This window comes from Moschus berezovskii, chromosome 18, assembly GCF_049115385.1.
Source record: "Moschus berezovskii isolate FMDL1 chromosome 18, NW_MosBer_1.0, whole genome shotgun sequence".
Lineage (NCBI taxonomy): Eukaryota > Metazoa > Chordata > Mammalia > Artiodactyla > Moschidae > Moschus > Moschus berezovskii.
In genome coordinates this window covers 62,898,896-62,920,739 of record NC_142477.1, presented here as the reverse complement: position 1 = coordinate 62,920,739, position 21,844 = coordinate 62,898,896, and the positions used below count along the sequence as shown (strand labels likewise).

At 40.6% G+C, this 21,844-nt stretch overlaps 1 protein-coding gene across 4 annotated transcripts in view; it reads right to left on the bottom strand.

Moving 5' to 3' along the window:
- Nucleotides 1-11,014: 11,014 nt before the first annotated feature.
- RGS7BP (regulator of G protein signaling 7 binding protein) overlaps nucleotides 11,015-21,844 on the bottom strand; it is a 111,192-nt gene continuing 100,362 nt past the window's right edge. Inside the window, exon 6 of one of the 4 annotated variants that reach the window (XM_088827725.1) lies at nucleotides 11,015-14,192. In XM_088827725.1, the coding sequence (XP_088683851.1) occupies nucleotides 14,155-14,192 (38 nt within the window). In that variant the 3' untranslated portion in view covers nucleotides 11,015-14,154. Of the gene's footprint in view, nucleotides 17,170-17,203; nucleotides 18,730-18,753; nucleotides 21,782-21,844 lie in introns of those variants that run through there. The other 3 variants (XM_055422002.2, XM_055421998.2, XM_088827724.1) reach the window with 3 other exon arrangements.

Below are 21,844 nucleotides of genomic sequence, written 5' to 3'. Positions count from 1 at the left end.
TGTTCGCTGGATGAAACACAAGTTGTAATCAAGATTTCCAGGAGAAATGTCAATAACCTCAGATATGCAGATGACACCACACTTATGGCAGAAAGGGAAGAAGAACTAGAGAGCCTCTTGATGAAAATGAAAGAGGAGAGTGAAAAAGTTGGCTTAAAGCTCAACATTCAGAAAACTAAGATTATGGCATCTGGTCCCATCACTTTATGGCAAATAGATGGAGAAACATCTGACTTTATTTTTTGGGCTCCAAAATCACTGTGGAAGGTGATTGCAGCCATAAAATTAAAAAAATGTTTATTCCTCAGAAGGAAAGTTATGACCAACCTAGACAGCATATTAAAAAGCAGAGACCTTACTTTGCCAACAAATGTCCATCTAGTCAAGGCTATGGTTTTTCCAGTAGTCAAGTATGGATGTAAGAGTTGGACTATAAAAAAGCTGAGTGCCAAAGAATTGATGCTTTTGAACTGTGGTGTTGGAGAAGACTCTTGAGAGTCCCTTGGACTGCAAGGAGATCCAACCAGTCCATCCTAAAGGAGATCAGTCCTGAGTATTGGAAGGACTGATGTTGAAGCTGAAACTTTGGCCACCTGATGTGAAGAGCTGACTCGTTTGAAAAGACCCTGATGCTGGGAAAGATTGAAGGCAGGGGTAGAAGGGGATAACAGAGGATGAAATTGTCGGATGGATTCACTGACTCAATGGACGTGAGTTTGGGTAAGCTCCAGGAGTTGGTGATGGACAGGGAGGCCTGGTGTGTTGAGGTCCTGGACTGAGTGACTGAACTGAACTGAAAGACGTGGAAATCCAAATCTCTGGAACCTATTAATATGTTACTTTATTTGGCAAAATAGGATTTGCAGATATGATTATGTTAAGAATCTTAAGATGGAAAAATTATGCTGAGTTATCTGGGTGAGCCTAATGTAAACACAAGGTTTCCTATAAGAGGGAGCCAGAAGAATAAAAGTTGAGAGAGGATATGTGATGCTGGAAGTAGGAGTCATGGTCAGAGACAGAGACAGAGAGTTTAAGATGTTACATTGTTAACTTGAATATGGAAAAGGGGCCATGAGCAAGGAATGCCCAAGGCCTGGAGAAACTGGAAAAAGAAAGGAAACAGTCTCCCTTACAGCCTCCAGAAGGAATGCAGACCTGCTGACCTCTTGATTTTAGACTTGTTTTAAGCCACTAATTTGTGGTCATTTATTATATCAATAGGAAGCTAATACAGGCTTTTCTCTCCAAGACTGGCTTATTTATTACCACTGACAAATGTCCTGTTCACAATAAAGATTGACACTGTGCTCTTGATCCAATAGCATTCCTTGGGAAAAACACCTGCCACTTGGTGGTGTGTTGACTACATCCACTTGACCAGGGCTAAGTTGATTTCTGGATGTGGGTTTGCCATTACCAGCTGCTAGGTTGCAGCCAGTACCTATACTCATGGGCTCACAGAGTGTCTGATATACCCACATGGAATCCTATATAACATTGTCTCAGACCAAAGTTCCCAAATGGCAAACCAAAGGGGAAAAAGTGGAAGTGGCTACAGACTATTTTCTTGGGATCCAAAATCACTGCGGATGGTGACTGCAGCCATGAAATTAAAAGACACTTGATTCTTGGAAGCAAATCTATGACAAACCTAGACAGCATATTAAAAAGCAGAGACATCACTTTGCTGACAAAGGTCGCTATAGTCAAAGCTTTTTCAGTAGTCATGTATAGATGTGAGAGTTGGGCCAGAAAGAAGGCTGAGTGCCGAAGATCTGATGCTTTTGAATTGTAGTGCTGGAGAGGTCTCTTGAGAGTCCCTTGGACTGCAAGGAGATCAAACCAGTCAATCCTAAAGGAAATCAACCCTAAATATTTACTGGAAGGACTGATGCTAAAACTGAAGTTCCAACACTTTGGCTACCTGATGCGAAGAGCCAACTCATTGGAAAAGACCCTGATGCTGGGAAAGACTGGGGGGCAGGAGAAGGGGATGACAGAAAATGAGATGGTTGGATGGCATTACTGATTCAATGGACATGAGTTTGAGCAAGCTCTGGGAGATGGTGGAGGACAGAGGAGACTGGTGTGCTACAGTTCAAGGGGTCACAAAGAGTCTGATACAACTTAGCAACTGAGAAGGCCATGGCACCCCACTCCAGTACTCTTGCCTGGAAAATCCCATGGACAGAGGAGCCTGGTGGGCTGCAGTCCATGGGGTCGCAAAGAGTCGGACACAACTGAGCAACTTCACTTTCACTTTTCACTTTCATGCATTGGAGAAGGAAATGGCAACCCACTCCAGTGTTCTTGCCTGGAAAATCCCAGGGACGGGGGAGCCTGGTGGGCTGCTGTCTATGGGGTCGCACAGAGTTGGACATGACAGAATCGACTTAGCAGCAGCAGCAACTGAACAACAAAAACAAAAAGGCTGCACTTAATAGCAAAGGAGGTGCATCAGTGACATGGTTAGGATCCACTCTTCCTGCACACACTCCACCAAACAGCAGCTGCCATCCCAGTGGTATGGTGGCGTGGTCTCTTAAGGGAGTGGAGACCTTGCGGCATTCGGTTTACTATACTCAGGTGCACTATATTTCTTAACTCAGGCATAACCTTTTGGTTCTGAGTCACAAATACAATGACTGGACACACAGGAATACAAATAGCTGCTGCTGTTTAGTTGATAAGTTGTGTCCAACTGTTTGTGACTCCATGAACTGCAGTGTGCAAAGCTTTCCTATTCTTTGCTGTCTCCCAGAGTTTGTTCAAACTCGTGCCCTTTAAGTCAGTGATGATATCCAATCATTTCATCCTCTGTTGCCCTTTTCTGCCCTCAATCTTTCCCAGTGTCAGGATCTTTCCAATGAGTCGACTCTTCGCATCAGGTGGCCAAAGTATTGGAGCTTCAGTTTCAGCCTCAGTCCTTCCAGTGAATATTCAGGGTTGATTTCCTTTAGGATTGACTGGTTTGATCTCTGTGCAGTCCAAGGGACTCTCAAGAGTCTTCTCCAACACTGCAATTCAAACGCATCAGTTCTTCAGCACTCAACCTTCTTTATGGTTCAGCTCTCACATCTGTACACGACTACTGGAAAAACCATAGCTTTGACTATAGGGACCTTTGTCAGCAAAGTGAAGTCTCTGTTTTTTAATATGCTCTCTAGGTCTGACATAGCTTTTCTTTCAAGAAGCAATTGTCTTCTAATTTCATAGCTGCAGTCACCACCCACAGTGATTTTGGAGTCCAAGAAAATAAAATCTGTTTGTTTCCACTCTTTCCCCATCTATTTTCCATGAGCAATGGGATCAGATGCCATGATCTTAATTTTTTGAATGTTGAGTTTTAAACCAGCTTTTTTACTCTCCTCTTTCACCATCATCAACAGATTCTTCAGTTACTCTTCACTTTGTGCTATTAGAGTGGTATTATTTGTATATCTGAGGTTGTTGGTATTTCTCCCAGTAATCTTGATTCCAGCTTGTGATTCACTGAGCAGGGCATTTTGCATGATGTGCTCTACATAGAAATTAAGTAAGCAGGGTGACAATATGCAGCCTTGACTTACTCCTTTCCCAACTTTGAACCAGCCCGTTGCTGCTTCTTGACCTGCATTCAGGTTTTGCAGAATGCAGGTAAAGTAGTCTCATGTTCCCATCTCTTTAAGAATCTTCCACAGTTTGTTGTGATCCACACAGTCAAAGGCTTTTGCTTAGTCAATGAAGAAGAAGTAGATGGTTTTCTGGAATTCCCTTGCTTTCTCTATGATCCAGTGGATTTTGGCAGTTTGATCTCTGGTTCCTGTGTCTTTTCTAAACCCAGCTTATACATCTGGAAGTTCTCATGTACTGTTGAAGCCTAATGTGAAGGATTTTGAGCATACCCTTACTAGCATGTGAAATGAGTGCAACTGTATAGTAGTTTAAACATCCTTTGGCATTGCCCTTCTTTGGGATTGGAATGAAAACTGACCTTTTCCAGTCCTGTGGCCACTGCTGACTTTTCCAAATTTTATGACCTAATTGAGTGCAGCACTTTAACAGCATCATCTTTTGGGATTTGAAATAGCTCAGCTGAAATTCCATCACCTCTACTATCTTTGTTCCTGGTAATGCTTTCTAAGACCCACTTAACTTCACACTACAGAATGTCTGGCTCTAGGTAAGTGACCACACCATTCCAGTTATCTGGGTCATTAAAACTTTTCTTGTATAGTTTTTCTTACTACCTCTTAATCTCTTCTGCTTCTGCTAGGTCCTTGCCATTTCTTTCCTTTATTGTGCCCACCCTTGTGTGAAATGTTCCCTTGATATCTCAAATTTCTCAAAAAGATCTCTCAGTTCAGTTCAGTTCAGTTCAGTCTCTCAGTCGTGTCCACCTCTTTGCGACCCCATGAATCACAGCACGCCAGGCCTCCCTGTCTATAACCAACTCCCGGAGTTCACTCAAACTCATGTCCATCAAGTCGGTGATGCCATCCAGCCATCTCATTCTCTGTTGTCCCCTTCTCCCCCTGCCCTCAATCTCTCCCAGCATCAGGGTCTTTTCAAATGAGTCAGCTCTTCGCATCAGGTGGCCAAAGTATTGGAGTTTCAGACTCAACATCAGTCCTTCCAATGAACACCCAGGATTGATCTCCTTTAGAATGGACTGGTTGGATCTCCTCGCAGTCCAAGGGACTCTCAAGAGTCTTCTCCAGCACCACAGTTCAAAAGCATCAATTCTTCTGCACTCAGCTTTATTTATAGTCCTACTCTCACTTCCATACATGACCACTGGAAAAACCATAGCCTTGACTAGACGGACCTTTGTTGGCAAAGTAATGTGTCTGCTTTTTAATATGCTATCTAGGTTGGTCATAACTTTCCTTCCAAGGAATAAGCATCTTTTAATTTCATGGCTGCAATCACCATCTGCAGTGATTTTGGAGCCCAAAAAATAAAGCCCGACACCGTTTCCCCATCTATTTCCCATGAAGTGATGGGACCAGATGCCATGATCTTAGTTTTCTGAATGTTGAGCTTCAAGTCAACTTTTTCACTCTCCTCTTTCACTTTCATCAAGAGGCTTTTTAGTTCCTCTTCACTTTCTGCCATAAGGGTGGTGTCATCTGTATATCTGAGGTTATTGATATTTCTCCCGGAAAACTTGATTCCAGCTTGTGCTTCTTCCAGCCCAGCATTCCTCATGATGTACTCTGCATGTAAGTTAAATAAGCAGGGTGACAATATACAGCCTTGACATACACCTTTTCCTATTTGGAACCAGTCTGTTGTTCCATGTCCAGTTCTAACTGTTGCTTCCTGACCTGCATACAGGTTTCTGAAGAGGCAGGTGAGGTGGTCTGGTATTCCCATCTCTTTCAGAATTTTCCACAGTTTATTGTGATCCACACAGTCAAAGGCTTTGGCATAGTCAATAAAGCAGAAATAGATGTTTTTCTGGAATGCTCTTGCTTTTTCCATGATCCAGTGGATGATGGCAATTTGATCTCTGGTTCCTCTGCCTTTTCTAAAACCAGCTTGAACATCTGGAAGTTCACGGTTCATATATTGCTGAAGCCTGGCTTGGAGAATTTTGAGCATGACTTTACTAGCGTGTGAGATGAGTGCAATTGTGCGGTAGTTTGAGCATTCTTTGGCATTGCCTTTCTTTGGGATTGGGATGAAGACTGACCTTTTCCAGTCCTGTGGCCACTGCTGTTTTCCAAATTTGCTGGCATATTGAGTGCAGCACTTTCACAGCATCATCTTTCAGGATTTGAAATAGCTCAATTGGAATTCCATCACCTCCACTAGCTTTGTTCCTACTGATGCTTTCTACGGCTCACTTGACTTCACATTCCAAGATGTCCAACTCTAGGTGAGTGATCATACCATCCTGATTATCTTGGTTGTGAAGACACAGTACAGTTCTTCTGTGTATTCTTGCCACCTCTTCTTAATATCTTCTGCTTCTGTTAGGTCCACACCTTTTCTGTCCTTTATCGAGCCCATCTTTGCATGAAATGTTCCTTTGGTATCTCTAATTTTCTTGAAGAGACCTCTTATCTTTCCCATTCTGTTGTTTTCCTCTATTTCTTTGCATTGATCGCTGAGGAAGGCTTTCTTATCTCTCCTTGCTCTTCTTTGGAAGCAACGCCTGTGGCTCCGAGCGGGCAGAAGCGATGCCGGCTCCATGACCAATCAGGCACAGAAGCGTGGCTGAGAGGAACTACCCCACACTCAAGGCCAGGACAGGCGGATGAGAGGAATAACCCCAAGTCCAACTTTCGGCGGCTGCGTGGGCGCAGGAGGGCCGAGAGGAGCTACTCCACGTTCAAGGTCAGGAGGGGCAGCTGTGAGGAGATACCCCTCGTCCAAGGTAAGGCACAGCAGCTGTGCTTTGCTGGAGCATCCATGAAGAGATACCCCACGACCAAGGTAAGAGAAACCCAAATAAGATGGTAGGTATTGAGAGAGGGCATCAGAGGGCAGACACACTGAAATCATAATCACAGAAAACTAGTCGAACTGAGCACATGGACCACAGCCTTGTCTAACTCAATGAAACTAAGCCATGCCGTGTGGGGACACCGAAGACGGGTGGGTCATGGTGGTGAGGTCTGCCAGAATGTGGTCCACTGGAGAAGGGAATGGCAAACCACTTCAGTATACTTGCCTTGAGAACCCATGAGCAGTATCAAAAGGCAAAATGATAGGATACTGAATGAAAAATTCCCCAGGTCGGTAGGTGCCCAGTATGCTACTGGAGATCAGTGGAGAAATAACTCCAGAAAGAATGAAGGGATGGAGCCAAAGCAAAAACAATACCCAGCTATGGATGTAACTGGTGATAGAAGCAAGATCCGATGCTGTAAAGAGCAATATTGCATAGGAACCTGGAATGTTAGGTCCATGAATCAAGGCAAATTGGAAGTGGTCAAACAGGAGATGGCAAGAGTGAACGTCGACATTCTAGGAATCAGTGAACTAAAATGGACTGGAATGGATGAATTTAACTTAGATGACCATTATATCGACTACTGTGGGCAGGAATCCCTTAGAAGAAATGGAGTAGCCACCATGGTCAACAGAAGAGTCCGAAATGCAATACTTGGATGCAATCTCAAAAACGACAGAATGATCTCTGTTCGTTTCCAAGACAAACCATTCAATATTACAGGAATCCAAGCCTATGCCTGAACCAGTAATGTGGAAGAAGCCAAAGTTGAATGGTTCTATGAAGACCTACAAGAGCTTTTAGAACTAACACCCCCAAAAGATGTCCTTTTCATTAGAGGGGACTGGAATGCAAAAGTAGGAAGTCAAGAAATACCTGGAGTAACAGGCAAATTTGGCCTTGGAGCACGGAATGAAGCAAGGCAAAGGCTAACAGAGTTTTGCCAAGAGAACGCACTGGTCATAGCAAACACCCTCTTTCAACAACACAAGAGAAGACTATACACATGGACATCACCAAATGGTCAACACCGAAATCAGATTGATTATATTCTTTGCCGCCAAAGATGGAGATGCTCTATACAGTTAGCAAAAACAAGACCAGGAGCTGACTGTGGCTCAGATCATGAACTCCTTATTGCCAAATTCAGACTAAAATTGAAGAAAGCAGGGCAAACCACTAGACCATTCATATATGACCTAAATCAAATCCCTTATGATTATACAGTGGAAGTAAGAAATAGATTTAAGGGACTAGATCTGATAGATAGAGGGCCTGATGAACTCTGCACGGAGGTTCGTGACATTGTACAGGAGACAGGGACCAAGACCATCCCCATGGAAAAGAAATGCAAAAAAGCAAAATGGCTGTCTGAGGAGGCCTTACAAATAGCTGTGAAAAGAAGAGAAGCGAAAAGCAAAGGAGAAAAGGAAAGATATAAGCATCTGAATGCAGAGTTCCAAAGAGTAGCAAGGAGAGGTAAGAAAGCCTTCCTCAGCGATCAATGCAAAGAGATCTCTAGTCTTTCCCATTCTATTGCATTCAGTTGGTATATATTTCCCTTTCTCCTTGCCTTTCACTTATTTTCGTTTCTCATTTATTTGTAAAGCTTCATCAGACAACATTACCTTCTTTTTCTTGGGGATGGTTTTGGTAACCACTTCCTGTACAATATCATGAACACTCATCCGTTCTTCAGGTACTCTGTCTACCAGATCTAATCCCCAGAATCTGTTTATCACCTCTGCTGTATAATCATAAGGGATTTGATTTAGGCCACATCTGCATGGCCAAGATTTTTTGCCTACTTTATTCAAGTTAAGCCTGAATTTTGCAATAAGGAGCTGATGATCTGAGCCACAGCTCAAGGTCTTTTTTTGCTGACTATATAGAGCTTCTCTATCTTCGGCTACAAAGAATATAAATAATCTTATTTTTGTATTGATCATCTGCTGATGTCCATGTGTAGAGTCATCTCTTGTGTTGTTCGAGGAGGGTGTTTGCTATGATCAGTGTGTTCTTTTAACAAAACTCTGTTAGCCATTGACCTACCTCATTTTGTACTCCAAGGTCAAACTTGCCTATTACTCCAGGTATCTCTTTACTTCCTACATTTGAATTCCAATCCCCTATGATGAGAAGGACTTTTTTTTTTTTGGTGTTAGTTCTAGAAGGTTTTTTAGACCCTCATGGAACCATCCAACTTCATCTTCTTCAGCATAAGTGATTTGGGCATAGACTTGGATTACTGTGATGTAGAATGCTTTACCTTGGGAATGAACTGAGATCATTCTGTTGTTTTTGAGACTGCACCTATGTAATGTGTTTCTGACTCTTTTGTTGACTATGAGGGTTACTCCATTTCTTCCAAGGGATTCTTGCCTACAGTAGTAGATATAATGGTCATCTGAATTAAATTCACCCATTCTCATCCATTTTAGTTCACCAATTCCTAAGATGTCAGTGTTCACTCTTGCTATCTCCTGCTTGACCATGTCAAATTTATCTTGGTTCATGGACCCAATATTCCAGGTTTCTATGTAATATTGTTCTTTATAGCATCAGACTTTTACTACCAGACACATCCGCAGCTGAGGGTCATTTCTGCTTTGGCCAAATTAGGCTATGAAGTTTTGCTTCATCCACCATATTCACCAGACCTCCCACCAGCCAACTACCACTTCTTCAAGCATCTCAACAACTTTTTGCAGGGAAAACACTTCCACAACCAGCAGAAAGCAGAAGATACTTTCCAAGAGTTCAGTAAATCCCACAGCAAGGATTTTTCTGCTTCAGGCATAAGCAAACTTATTTCTCGTTGGCAAAAATGTGTTGATTGTCATGGTTCCTATTTTAATTAATAAAGATGTGTTTGAGCCTAGTTTTAATAATTTAAGGCTCACAGTCCAAAACAGCAATTACCTTTTCACAATCTAATATTTAAGGGGGGTCTAGAATCTGTGTCTAGAGGTTCTGGGTCACAGGGCAGAGCCTTATAAAACTTTAAGCTACCATTGCTACTTGGTCACTTTAGGTTCCTCATGCCAGGAAACTATTAGGTGAATGAAGAAGTTACTATGCTGACAGAGATGATTGGCCCTAATCGTCAGGAGGAAAGAGGGCTCCTGTAACACAGTGAGGCACAGAGGGACACGTTTCACACTTAGATGACTAGGTCATCTCTTGGATGCTCATGGGTTTTTCAGGTTTACCTATAAATGGGCAAGTACAACAACCATACTCTAATGAAGGGTCACCAGAGTCTCAGAACACTAGGAGTGAGGGTCTGGTTCATCATACCAGGCACTTCAGAAGTGCCAGACTAGGATGAAGGAAATCTAGAATGGGTGGTTGAGAAGAGAGGTCATCAGCAGCTGCTAGATAGAAATTGGGACCAACTGCATGAGTGGGCGGAGAAGGCAATGGCAAGCCACTCCAGTACTCTTGCCTAGAAAATCCCATGGATGGAGCAGCCTGGTGGGCTGCAGTCCGTGGGGTCGCTAAGGGTCGGACACGACTGAGCGACTTCACTTTCGCTTTTCACTTTCCACTTTCACACATTGGAGAAGGAAATGGCAACCCACTCCAGTGTTCTTGCCTGGAGAATCCCAGGGACGGGGGAGCCTGGTGGGCTTCCGTCTATGGGGTCACACAGAGTCGGACACGACTGAAGTGACTTAGCAGCAGCAGCAGCAGCAGCATGAGTGGGGGCTATGCTTTGTGCACGGTATCTCTTTTTGTGTATGTGAGTTGTGACAACAGAATACAGAAGAAGCTAAAACTGGATGACGTAGATCACTGTGAGAAGCAACTGGATCTGAGCAGCACAGAGGGTGAACTGTAGTAGGTGCTATGGTGCCTACTTTGTTTTACTGAACCACAGCATCCATCACTCAGCTTCTATGAATGTTGGCTGCTAATGGCAGTATGCACTTTTAAACCTAGATTCATTGTTCATTCAGCACTACAATGGTTTTATTCTTTCATCTGCTTATGAATAGCTATAATGAAGGTCATTTCTTTTTTTGCTGTATAGTATTCAATTGTATCAGTGTAATACAATTCATTTTTCCATTCTTCTGTTGATGAATTCTTTTGCTGAATTGTTTATGGGTTTTGGATATTACAGACAAAGCCACTATGGATATCCTTTTAACCATCTTTGAATACAGACACATATATTTCTCTTGAGTCTCTACTAGGAGTGAAACTGTTGGATCATAGGGTACATGTATGTCCCACAATAATGTTAAACAGTTTTCCAACATAGTTTGCATTTTGTTAGGAACTATTTCACAACTCTGTGGGCATGAAGATATTATCCTATATTCTGGAAGCTTTACTGTTTTTTTTTAATTTATTTTTTAATTAAAGGATAATTGTTTACAGGATTTTGTTGTTTTCTGACAAATATCAACATGAATCAGACATAAGTTTATGTATGGCTCCTCCCTCTTGAACCTCCCTCCTATTTCCCTCCACATCCCACCCCTCCAAGCTGTTACAGGGTCTTTTACTTTTAGGTCAATAATCAACGTGGAATGAGGTAAGAGTGAAGTTTAATTTTTTTGCAAATGGAAATCAATTGACCATTTGGCTGAAAAGCACTGTTTATTTCAAAGATTTCCCTTTGTCTGCTGTTCCATAACACAGTATCATGCGTAAAAGAGCTTTAATTCTAAGGAAATAATTGGACTGTTATTTGGTTGAACCTTTTGTAATATTGATATATTATTTCCATTTCGCTCTCAGGAAACTGAAGCTTACAGAAGGTAACTAATTTAGTGAGCAAGTTCTTCTAGACAAAGATTTCTAACTCATTGCTCAAGGTTCAGCTGTGTGTCATCTCCTTTTATTAGGAAATAAAATTATTTAACTCACTTTCACTTAACTCCCCCTGCCCCCACATCTGTTCTTCTTTTCTTCTTCTTCTCTCTTTCCTGCCCACCCCACTTTGTCCGCCTGTCTTTCTCTTTTCTCTTCAGAAGTTGCGGTGCCCTGTTGTTTCCTCTCCATGTCTCCACTGCCTTCATTTTGATGACAGGAACACGTCTGGGGGTGGGGTGAGGGGTGGGTAGGATCGCTGCAAGTGGTGAATCACAAAGTCTCTTTCACCTTTTCATTTTTTTTTAACTTTAATTATTAGTTTTTATTACACAAGTAATACATATTCATTGTAGAAAAATTAGAAAACACAGAAAAGCGAAAAGAAAAAATAATCACCCATAATCCCACTACCCATAAATAACTACTATTAACATTTTAGTGTGTGTCCTTCTAGCTTTTTATGCATATATATCAATATATATACATACATAGATATATTTATATATATTTTCTTTTTTTTACAAATATTGTGTCATACTATACACACTGTTTTAGAATATGTTTTTAATTTAATATATATTGTGAACATTATTATTTATTCCCTGAAAAAATTATACAGTTACTACATGCTCATTGTGGAAAAGTCAGAAATTACAGATATGCGAAAAAAAAAAAATAGTTACTCCAGATCTCACCTCCCAGAGATAAATGCTGTTAATATTTTAGCAAATATCTTTTCAGACTCTTTAATGCACACATATATGTAAGTATATTTTTTAAATGGGATGATGCTATAGATATTCTTCTCTGTTTTCATTTAACAATATAATTTCCATAAATATATGTATGGTGCTTATTCTTAATTACAGTATTCCATTGATAGGATATACCATGTTTAACCAATCGTATTCTGTGGGTTTATTTATAATTTTTCCCATTCTTTCAAATAAGTATTCTTTCTTACACATTTTTTGAGTAATAAATGACTATTTCTTAGGTCATTTTTTCTGACCTTTTCCAGGAGAATTTCCCTACAGTGGAATTACTTGGTATAGGTGAAAAATATATTGCCCAATTATTTTCCAGAAAGGTGGAATCAGTTTACATACATGTTGCTCTATAAGAGGATGTTCACGTCCAGATTTCCTTGCTATCCCTGGAAACATTCATTCTTTATATTCTTGCCTTTCTGATACATTAAAAAAGAGTATATCACAATAGCTTACATTTCTGATTACTAGTCTATTCAAATATTTTCATATTATTAGTGTATTGTTTTAATTTACGGTACATTGCCAGTTTGTGTGCTTGGCTCAATTTTCTACTGGAAAGTTTGATTCTTTTTGAGTCATAAAATGTCATTTATTCATGCATTCATTATGCACGCATTCCATAAATATGTTTTCACTATTTGCTTTTGTGATTAGCACTGTGCTGAGGTTATATAAATAAGCAAAATAGACATGGTTGCTGCCTTCTGGAACTTCAGTTTAGTGGGGACAGACAGTTAAACAAGCAATAATGAAAAAAGTATAATAAGGAAAAGAAAAAAATGGGAACACTTGGCTGGGGAGGGAGTTGTAGATCATGAAAACTTGCCAAAGGTAGTGGAATTTAAGCTCTTGATATTTATTAGACATCTGTACTCTTTGTTGCATATATTTAAAATTTTGCTTTCTCTTGATCTGATTTGGTTTTTTTTAAACTTTATAGGAATTTTGCATTTTTAATTGGTCAAACCCATCCATCTTTTCCTTTGGTGTTTCTTGCTTCACTGTAATGCTTAGAAAAGCTCCCCTCCTACCACCCCACACACACTAAAATTACATCATATTCATCAGTACTGCCAGTTTATTTATGTGCTTTAACATTTAAATATTTCCTTCACTTAGAATTTATTTTGATGACAGTTTTGATGTATGGATCTAATATATCCCTCAACAGATGGCTAACCATTTCTCCCAATATAATGTACTTAATAAACCAACCTTTTCTCATAGATTTGAAATGACATCTTTTTAATGTATTCAGTTCTTCAATGTTCTTGGGTTTATAACTTGGCTTTATATTTAATATTAATGGTTTATTCTGGAACATTTCTCATTCTTTCTCTAGTTACCTGAAAGTTGAGCATTTTGCATTTGGTGATGTTCTAGAACACAAAGAAATGGTATACATTGCTAAGGTATGTGTGTAGGTGGGTGAGAAATTATTATGGATGGGTATCCTTAATTCTTTCAATTTTGAGACTTCCAGAGGCTGAAATCCCACATGGGAACATTGTTAATCTGGCCAATTTGTTGGCTGGCTAAAATTAATTAGATGCTTTTATGCTCTGTATAGGAGAAGGCAATGCAACCCACTCCAGTGTTCTTGTCTGGAGAATCCCAGGGACGGGGGAGCCTGGTGGGCTGCTGTCTATGGGGTCGCACAGAGTCAGACACGACTGAAGTGACTTAGCAGCAGCAGCATGCTCTGTATAAAGCTTAGATTCCAGTAGGTGGCAGTATTGCCAAACAGTAAGTATCCTCAGTGCAGGAGCACTGAGGAACAATACGATCTGGCAGGATTTTAGAATTCCCCTAAGAGCTTTCATTAGAGGAGGCATCAGGGCTGTGATACTTTTAAAGTCTTCTTTGTACCCTTAAACAATGGCACAATCAGAAATGTGCACTGAATTTGTTCCTAGACACGTGCAAAAAACAGAAGTGGACTGATTTTTAAAAGTGGCACCTACTGTGGGCCTTTCTTCATACACCTCAACCAAAAGTGCCTTTGGGCCCAGCCAATGACTGATTCAAAGCCTGGAAATGTGATTTTAAACAATGTGATTGTGGTGGGATTCAAGTGATTTTTATTTTCTTTGTATTTGGTGGTGTTTTTCAGATTTCCCACAAAGAACATGCATCGCCTCTGTAATCTGGAAGAAAAAAATCAACAAAGGGTATTAAAAATATGGTGGTAAAATGGGTGACTGTGTGCCAGAGAAACTGTACATCCTTTTTTGTTTCAAGCATATGTGCACACGAAACAAAATGAGTTCAGTGGGCTCTCCTTATCCCTAGAGATCAGCTCAGTGTTATTGCTAATCTGAAAGCAAATTACCAGCAGGAAGCAGAGACAGTTATCTCATGGAACTACACCTGAGAAAGTCCTTTGGTAGGTAACAGGGGAGTGGGGTCAGCTCCTAACAAGATGCACTGGCATACCTAATAGGAGATGGTGAATTACCCATTGCAACTCTGAGCCAGGGTAGGTTATGGGGACTTTGAGCACTAAATTTAATTTTAGGACCTGCTATAGTGAAAGAAGATCTATAAATCTTGGAGTATGTCCACAGGAACTACAAAATTGATCCAAGACTGGGAAACAGGCACTATGAATAAAAGATAAGGTGGCTGAATTTATTTATCTTAGATATGGAAAGCCTAGCTGGGGAATTAGACAAATCCTCATCTCCATGAATAGCAACTATAGCCCTCCCCAGACATGGAGGTGAGACCTGAATTTATTAACAGTCTTCAGTTGTACAAAGGACAACTGCACGGAAGGTGTTACTTTCACACGGAGACTAAGGCGAGAGTGAGCACAAATTAACCAAGCAGAAGTGATTTAGGTCAGGCATTTAGAGAAGGTGCTGAAGACCAAGATTGGGCTTATCTGTTAATAGCTGCACGTGAATTAGTAGGAACTAGATTGAAGCGAAGGGTTCAATATGGTAGAAGGTGGGAGAGGGCAGAGATGGCAGCTGAGAGCATGCCAGAGTAGGCTCCTTCGTAATTTCTAAAACAAGGGACCTGAAGTGAATTAAACTTCAGGAGATGAAAATGAACCGCATTCAGGAAAGGATATTAAGCTTGAATCAAACCAGATGTGTGAAAATTGGGGTTTGCAGACCATGGAAATTTGGGAGTGGTTACATGTTTCGCCAAGGAGCAGTCACCCTAGGAGTCTTTCAATAGCATACTCTGACAACTGCTTTATAAGTATTTGATTTAGAAAATTGTGATTTTTCTTGTATAACTTTCAAGGGTATGTCTCGACATAAAGCTAGTCATACTTATAACCATGTATCAGTTGCCAACTCATTGGAACACATCTCTGGACTCCAAGAATAAGGCCAATAACCAGCTGGTGTGATCTAAATAGAGACATGCATAGTCTTTTGAGATCTCTTCCAACTCTTCAGTCCTTTCACTTATCAAAAAAACTAGAAGACAATTCCAAGGATAATTTCCACAACAGCAGATACTAGGTTGAACTATATGAAGTTGCCATTTTTAGGTCAAAAACAGTCAAATATCAGCAATTTCATATAATTCAACCTAATATGATAATTATTCCAGTAGTTTGTCTCTACCTCTCTCCCTCTTCACTGAAGCTACTATAAAAACTTGGGTATATTTATTTTTTTAGGTCAAAATGTTGGAGGACATATAAATGCCTGTGCACATAAATGCTGATAAATTATAGGGTTGGTATTAAATACGTGTCTTGGATAAACCACGGATAGCTCATCCTTTTATTGTGCTGGATTCTGGTGCCTCTTGTCTGACCTTAGGAATTTTCAGACTATGGAAAACAAGAAAAGAAGTTCAAAGGCTTGATCTTTCAACCCATGGAAAATTCTGTCTGGGAAATAGGTCAAAGGAAGAACAAGGGAAAAATATAACAAAATCTGTACCATGTTACAAGTTTAGTGCAGGAAGAGCACAACAAAACTGTGAGCAGAAAAACAAAGCATGTGGCTTCCTTCTTTCTAGAATAGAGTATTGCTTAATGTGTCCTGCTTGTAAGATTCTAAGCATAAGACAAGACACCAAGTACACGTTGGAAAAGTCTTATCTGCATAGTTATCTAAAATGAGACAAGCTTAGCTTAACTAAAAAGATTTTATTAACAATGTAAAATGTTAAGTATTTTTACGATCTGAGCTAAATCCAGCATGCCCTATAAGATTTAACACTATGCTGATATGCAGACATCATGCTTCAGTTTCAATTAGAACAAAATGTGATAATATTCAATTTTACATTTGAGGGTAATTGTATATGTTACTACACCATTTCCTAACTGGATTACTTCATTCTCCAAGAAGCTGAAAAAGACACCATTGGATCGAAAGGAAATTAGTTGCCCATATGCACTGTAGGAAGGTATTAGGATTATTGTGTATTTACAAAATTTAAATACTTTTCATATATGGTTTTTGTTGCATTGTAAATTAAGACATTTTTTTGTTGAAGCTCTTAGAGTCTGACAGAATGGAAGACTAAACATAAATGAGTGCTGAGAAAGCAATAGGTTGAGGTGGTATATATTTGATTATAATATTATTTCTAATATTGGTTGGATTTTGAACAGTTTTGCAGTTTTAAATAGATTTCTATGTTTAAAGACTCTCATATGTGATCAATTGTTTACATAGATCAGCAAGAGCTACAGATATACTATTATACATGAAATAATTTTCTCTGTATAATACACTTAAAAATTCTTTAAATAATTTAAAAATCATAATTCTTGCATCTGCCATGGTGTGGTTTGGAGCAGACATGTGCAATGTCAGCTTTAAAAATCCTTTTAAAAACAGACTGCTTTTTGAATCTGTTTTTTTTTTTTTCCTTGACAGCAGCTGCTTTCAAATGTAAAATCATTTAAAAGGACAGCGAGAGGTGGATAAAAGTAATAAGGAAGCTTAGAAAACATAGTCAAAAGCCAATGACTGTGGTTCAGCTGTCTGGAGGTCCTCGGGTTCAGTGATATTTTCAGGTCTTCCCAGTGGTGGCTTCCGGGAGGAATCGCCTAGCTTGAGACGAGACAGCACAGCCCAAAGAACCTTCTCTTCCGTCTTCTAACCAGGGGGTAGGGAGTTAGATTGAGAAGGCTGCTGTCATCTGTGATGGGATAGAATGTACAGGTTGAGTGAGGTACAGACAAAACAACTGTTTTTTAAGGATTGGCCTTAAAAATCCACCGTCCTTCGAATTCAAGTTTCTCAACTTCAGCATCCTTGACATTTTTGAGTCAGATCATCCTTTATTGTTAGGGGCTGTCCTGAGCATTGTAGGATATCCAGCAGCATCTCTGGCCTCAACTCACTAGATGCCAGTGGCACTTCCCTACCAATTGTGACAACTGCAAATGTCCCGAGATTCAGCCACATGTTCCTGGGGTGGGGGTGAAAGTGAAGCAAATAGCCACAGTTGAGAACCACTGCTTAGGCTTAAACTGCTTAGAGGCAGTTTTTTACTTGGGCAATGTATCCTTCTGAGAAAGCCCGTGCTTTGGAATAAAATTGGCTTCTTTTCTATAGTTTACTGCTTACTAGTCCTGTGACTTTGAACATGTTGTTTAAGCTCATTAAGCTTCATTTTCCCCATATGTAAAATAGGGTTTAATAATACTTACCCTAGGTGAGAGCTAAATGAAATAATCTATTAAAACATTTAGCTTGGTTGGTGACCTTGGTGCCTAGCATAGAGGAGACACTTATTATTAATAATAATATAGCTATGATAAACTATTTTTCCTTTACATAGGACCTTGTTTTACCTCAATTCACTCACTTTATGTCTCAGGAAGAGGTTTCAACTATTTCTTGTTGAGTGTTTCCCTAGCACTTTTTATAGCCAGGTATCTGAATACAGAGGCTTTTGGAGAAGGTTGTCAGCTGTTAAATTCACCAGTTCTGGCCTGAAATTTTTAGTACAATGACAAGTAGAGAAACAAAGAAATAAACCTATAAACCAAATCCCGTTTAATGAGTTGGGTTTTGGAGAGATAGTGCAATTCAACAGAGAGAGTGAGTAGAAACGGCCTGTGGAGTGGAATTGGCCAGTATGAGTCCCAGAGGCTGGAGAAGGACCACAGGGAAATAGCCTGTAAATTGTCAACTAGGGCAGTGCTGGGATATGGTCAGAATGGAATTAGGGGCAACAAAATGGCTGGCTGGCTCTGGGAAACATTTTAAAAAATTTATTTGGCTGTATTGCGTCTTAGTTGTTGCATGCCGGGTCTTCATTGCACCACGCAGGATTTTTGTTGTGGCACATGGACTCTCTAGTTGTGGCGTGTGGGCTTAGTTCCTCCATCGCAGTGGGATCCTAGTTCCCCGACCAGGGATTGAACCCACATCTTCTGCATTGCAAGGTGAATTCTTAACCACTGAACCAACAGGGTCATCCCTCTGGAACTTTTTTAAACCTAAGCTTTGTCAGGACCACTTGGCACTGCTCTCCAAGAACAAAGCTAAGATGTTCCCCTCCTTTCCCCAAGCTAATCTTGAAGATGCAGGACCTTGGGAAAGAGCCCAGAATCGGGAGTGAGATGAAGAGATGGATGTAGTGAAGAATGTGCCCCAGCTGAATAAAACTGGCTTGTAGATGACGGATGGTTTTCTCGATAACTCAGCCTGGCGTGCTGCGGTCCATGGGGTCGCAAAGAGTTGGATACGACTGAGCGATTGAACAAAAACAACAAGACATTCAGGAAACTGTCAGGAACAAAAATGAGTCCTGGCTTTCTGGTCCTCTTACATAAATTGTCATCCAAGTGCCCTGGCTTTTCTCTCCCCAGTCCCCAAGGCTCCCATGTGTCATACTTGTTTGTAAATTAGCATCACCCACCGAGCAGACAGTGTTCCTTGGAATGCTGCACTATGTTACACATTTAACCCACTCCCGTGTTCTTGCCTGGAGAATCCCAGGGACGGGGGAGCCTGGTGGACTGCTGTCTCTGGGGTCGCACAGAGTCGGACACAACTGAAGTGACTTAGCAGCAGCAGAGTAGCAAGTTGGAGGCAGGAAGAAAGACAGGCGCCCCAGCTGGGCACATCAGATTAATCAAACACAGCCTTCTCCCCAGTCTCCACAGATTACAGTCCTCTCTTAAAACCCACACTCTGCTAATGTGGAGGAAAACAGGGCTTTCTTTGTCTTTTTTTCACAGTGAAAAATAATTCACTATAATCTGGATGTCAACATTTTGAGACTAAAAATGGGACATCTCTTTTTTTTTTTAACAGTTAAACTTGCCCCAAATAGTTTAAGACGTTGAAAGCAATGTCAAATCCTATATATAAGCCTAATTTCTCAGCAGAATCTCTCAGAGATGAATCATGATATATCTGGAGCAGAAAGAAATGATAACCATATTATCTCATCATTTCTAGGATTCTCACTTCTTTAGCCACCAAATGATCAGTGAACTTAACCTAATTGGATATGGCAAAGATACAGCAGACCCTGAAGTTTTTGGTATCTATTTGAATGCTGACCACGCTTCCTGAAATTCAAGTTCAACTGAAAGTCAATACTTCCTTGGAATAGATGCACCAAAATTATGAAGATAGTGATAGAAAAGGAAATTTTTATTTTTATTTCTTTGAGACTTAGAGATCTATTTTCTGAATTCCCATTTATTTCCTGAATTTCCTATATGTTTGCCTTTCTCCAAACATTTAAGAGATTTGGGAGTGACCTCGTTGGTGGCTCAGAGGTTAAAGTGTCTGCCTGTAATGTGGGAGACCCAGGTTTGATCCCTGGGTTGGGAAGATCCCCTGGAGAAGGACATGGCAACCCACTCCAGTATTCTTGCCTGGAGAATCCCATGGAGGGAGGATCCTGGGACACGATCGCAGAGTTGGACACGACTGAGCTACTTCACTTTCACTTTTCACTGGTATTTATATATTATAAAATGTAATTCTTGATATATATTGTTCCCACCACATGGGGAAATGTCTACATACATTGGTATGTTGCATTTACAAAGAAAGTGTTCATGTGTGTGCTGTGGCATGTGTGTTCTGTGGTGGTATATTTGCTTCTGTTTCCTCTTTTTTATGTATTAAAAGCACACAGTTATTATACACAGGGATTATGAGATTTGTATCAAGACTGACCTTTGTATCTGTGCATTCATTACAGTGAATCAAAAAAACCTCTGTGCTATTGAAATTCTCCTCATTCACCCTTCTTTTCATATATATATATGAAACATTCACTCGTGAGTGCTATATACACACATATGTATATAGCACTCACAAGTGAACAGGATGTGTTAGAAGTGATAAGAAAGTGCTCAGATGTTAAGCAAAGGACAGGCTGCCTAATAAGGATGACTGCTGGTTTGGGGCATCTTTGTTGAGCATTTGTGACACCTTTGCCTAGCCCAGAGCTTGTCTGATCATCACCTAGGGCTGAGGTGACACTAAAGCTTAAAAAATTCTTGGCAGAAATTCAGAGCAGCTTTCTGCTCTGCAGGAAGCTGACACCTGCAAGGAAATGCTGAAATTCACCGAGCAGTAAGTCTGCCTGGAATGGTTTGAAATGAATTCAATGCCAAGGAAAGATGTCTTTCTACATTCACTGAAATCTTGTCTTCAAAGTGAGGGGCTGTCAACAGAATGTGAGCAAAATGGGTGTTTCCCCACTTATTCTAAACTTTCTGGGCTAATCCATCTGAACTTGGGAAATCTTTGATTTTTATTGCTAATGTTTGAGACTTTTATGGTGTCTTTTTTCCAAAGGGCATACTCTCAAAGAACTGTAACCTAGGACAGTTTTAAATTTGAAAATAAAAAGTGAGACAGGGAAGAGGAAGGCGGAAAGCACAGCAGAAAGTGAAAGAAAAGGAGAGCAGGGTATTCAGTCATCAGTAAGTTCAAAATCCAGTCAACCGATGTTTAATGTTTGGGTGCTACTAGAGCCAGGAACACTGAAGTCCCCTAAGGTACAATAATACCACTTCAAATTGCTTTTGCCAATCAAAGATTTTTTACATAACTGATGTGTTAGAAACAGAGGGCATGAAAATGAGGTTTGCAAATAATAAGCTGAGGTTTGAGTTTAAAGCTATGTTCTCTGAGTCAAGAGGAGTGCTTATGATGGAACTGCAGTTGGAAACTTCTATTCTGGAAAAAAAAAAAGAGATCTTCATCTATTCCAGGGTTCCCAAACATGGGCAGCATCAGTTTCATCTGAGGGCTTGTTAAAGCACAGATTGCCGGCCCCACCTCCAGAGTTTCTGAATCAGTAGGTCTGGGGTGGGACCAAACAATCTGCATTTCTTATAAGTTCCCAAACCTGCTGATACTTCTGGTCCTGAGAGCACATTTTGAGAACCACTGAATTAATCAAAGGTCTATGAACTGCAAGGCTCTATGTCAGGTGCTGAGGGTAACACCAGATGGGTCCTAAGAGAAAGGTGACCCTTGGCCTCAGGGATCTTGGTTTGAGTAACTAGGAGGCTTCATTAGAAATGCCACTGGAGAGATACAAATAGAATGCTGTGAGAATTCTCAGAGGGAAATTACTCCCATCTGTAAAGAGAACATTTGCAGAAGATTCCCGGGGCCTTGGTGTTCATGCTAGGCCAAAAGGGATGGGGAGAACTTGGACATTTGGTGAAGCAGGGGGCAGGCGTTCTGGATGAAGAGAGCAGCGTGAACAGAGATGTGGAGGTCAAGGCAGCCTGAACTGGGTCCAAATAAACAGTCCAGTCTGGCTGGAATGAAAGGCATATGAAGAAGGGTTAGTGTAACACAGAACTACTGAGAATTCCCTGAAT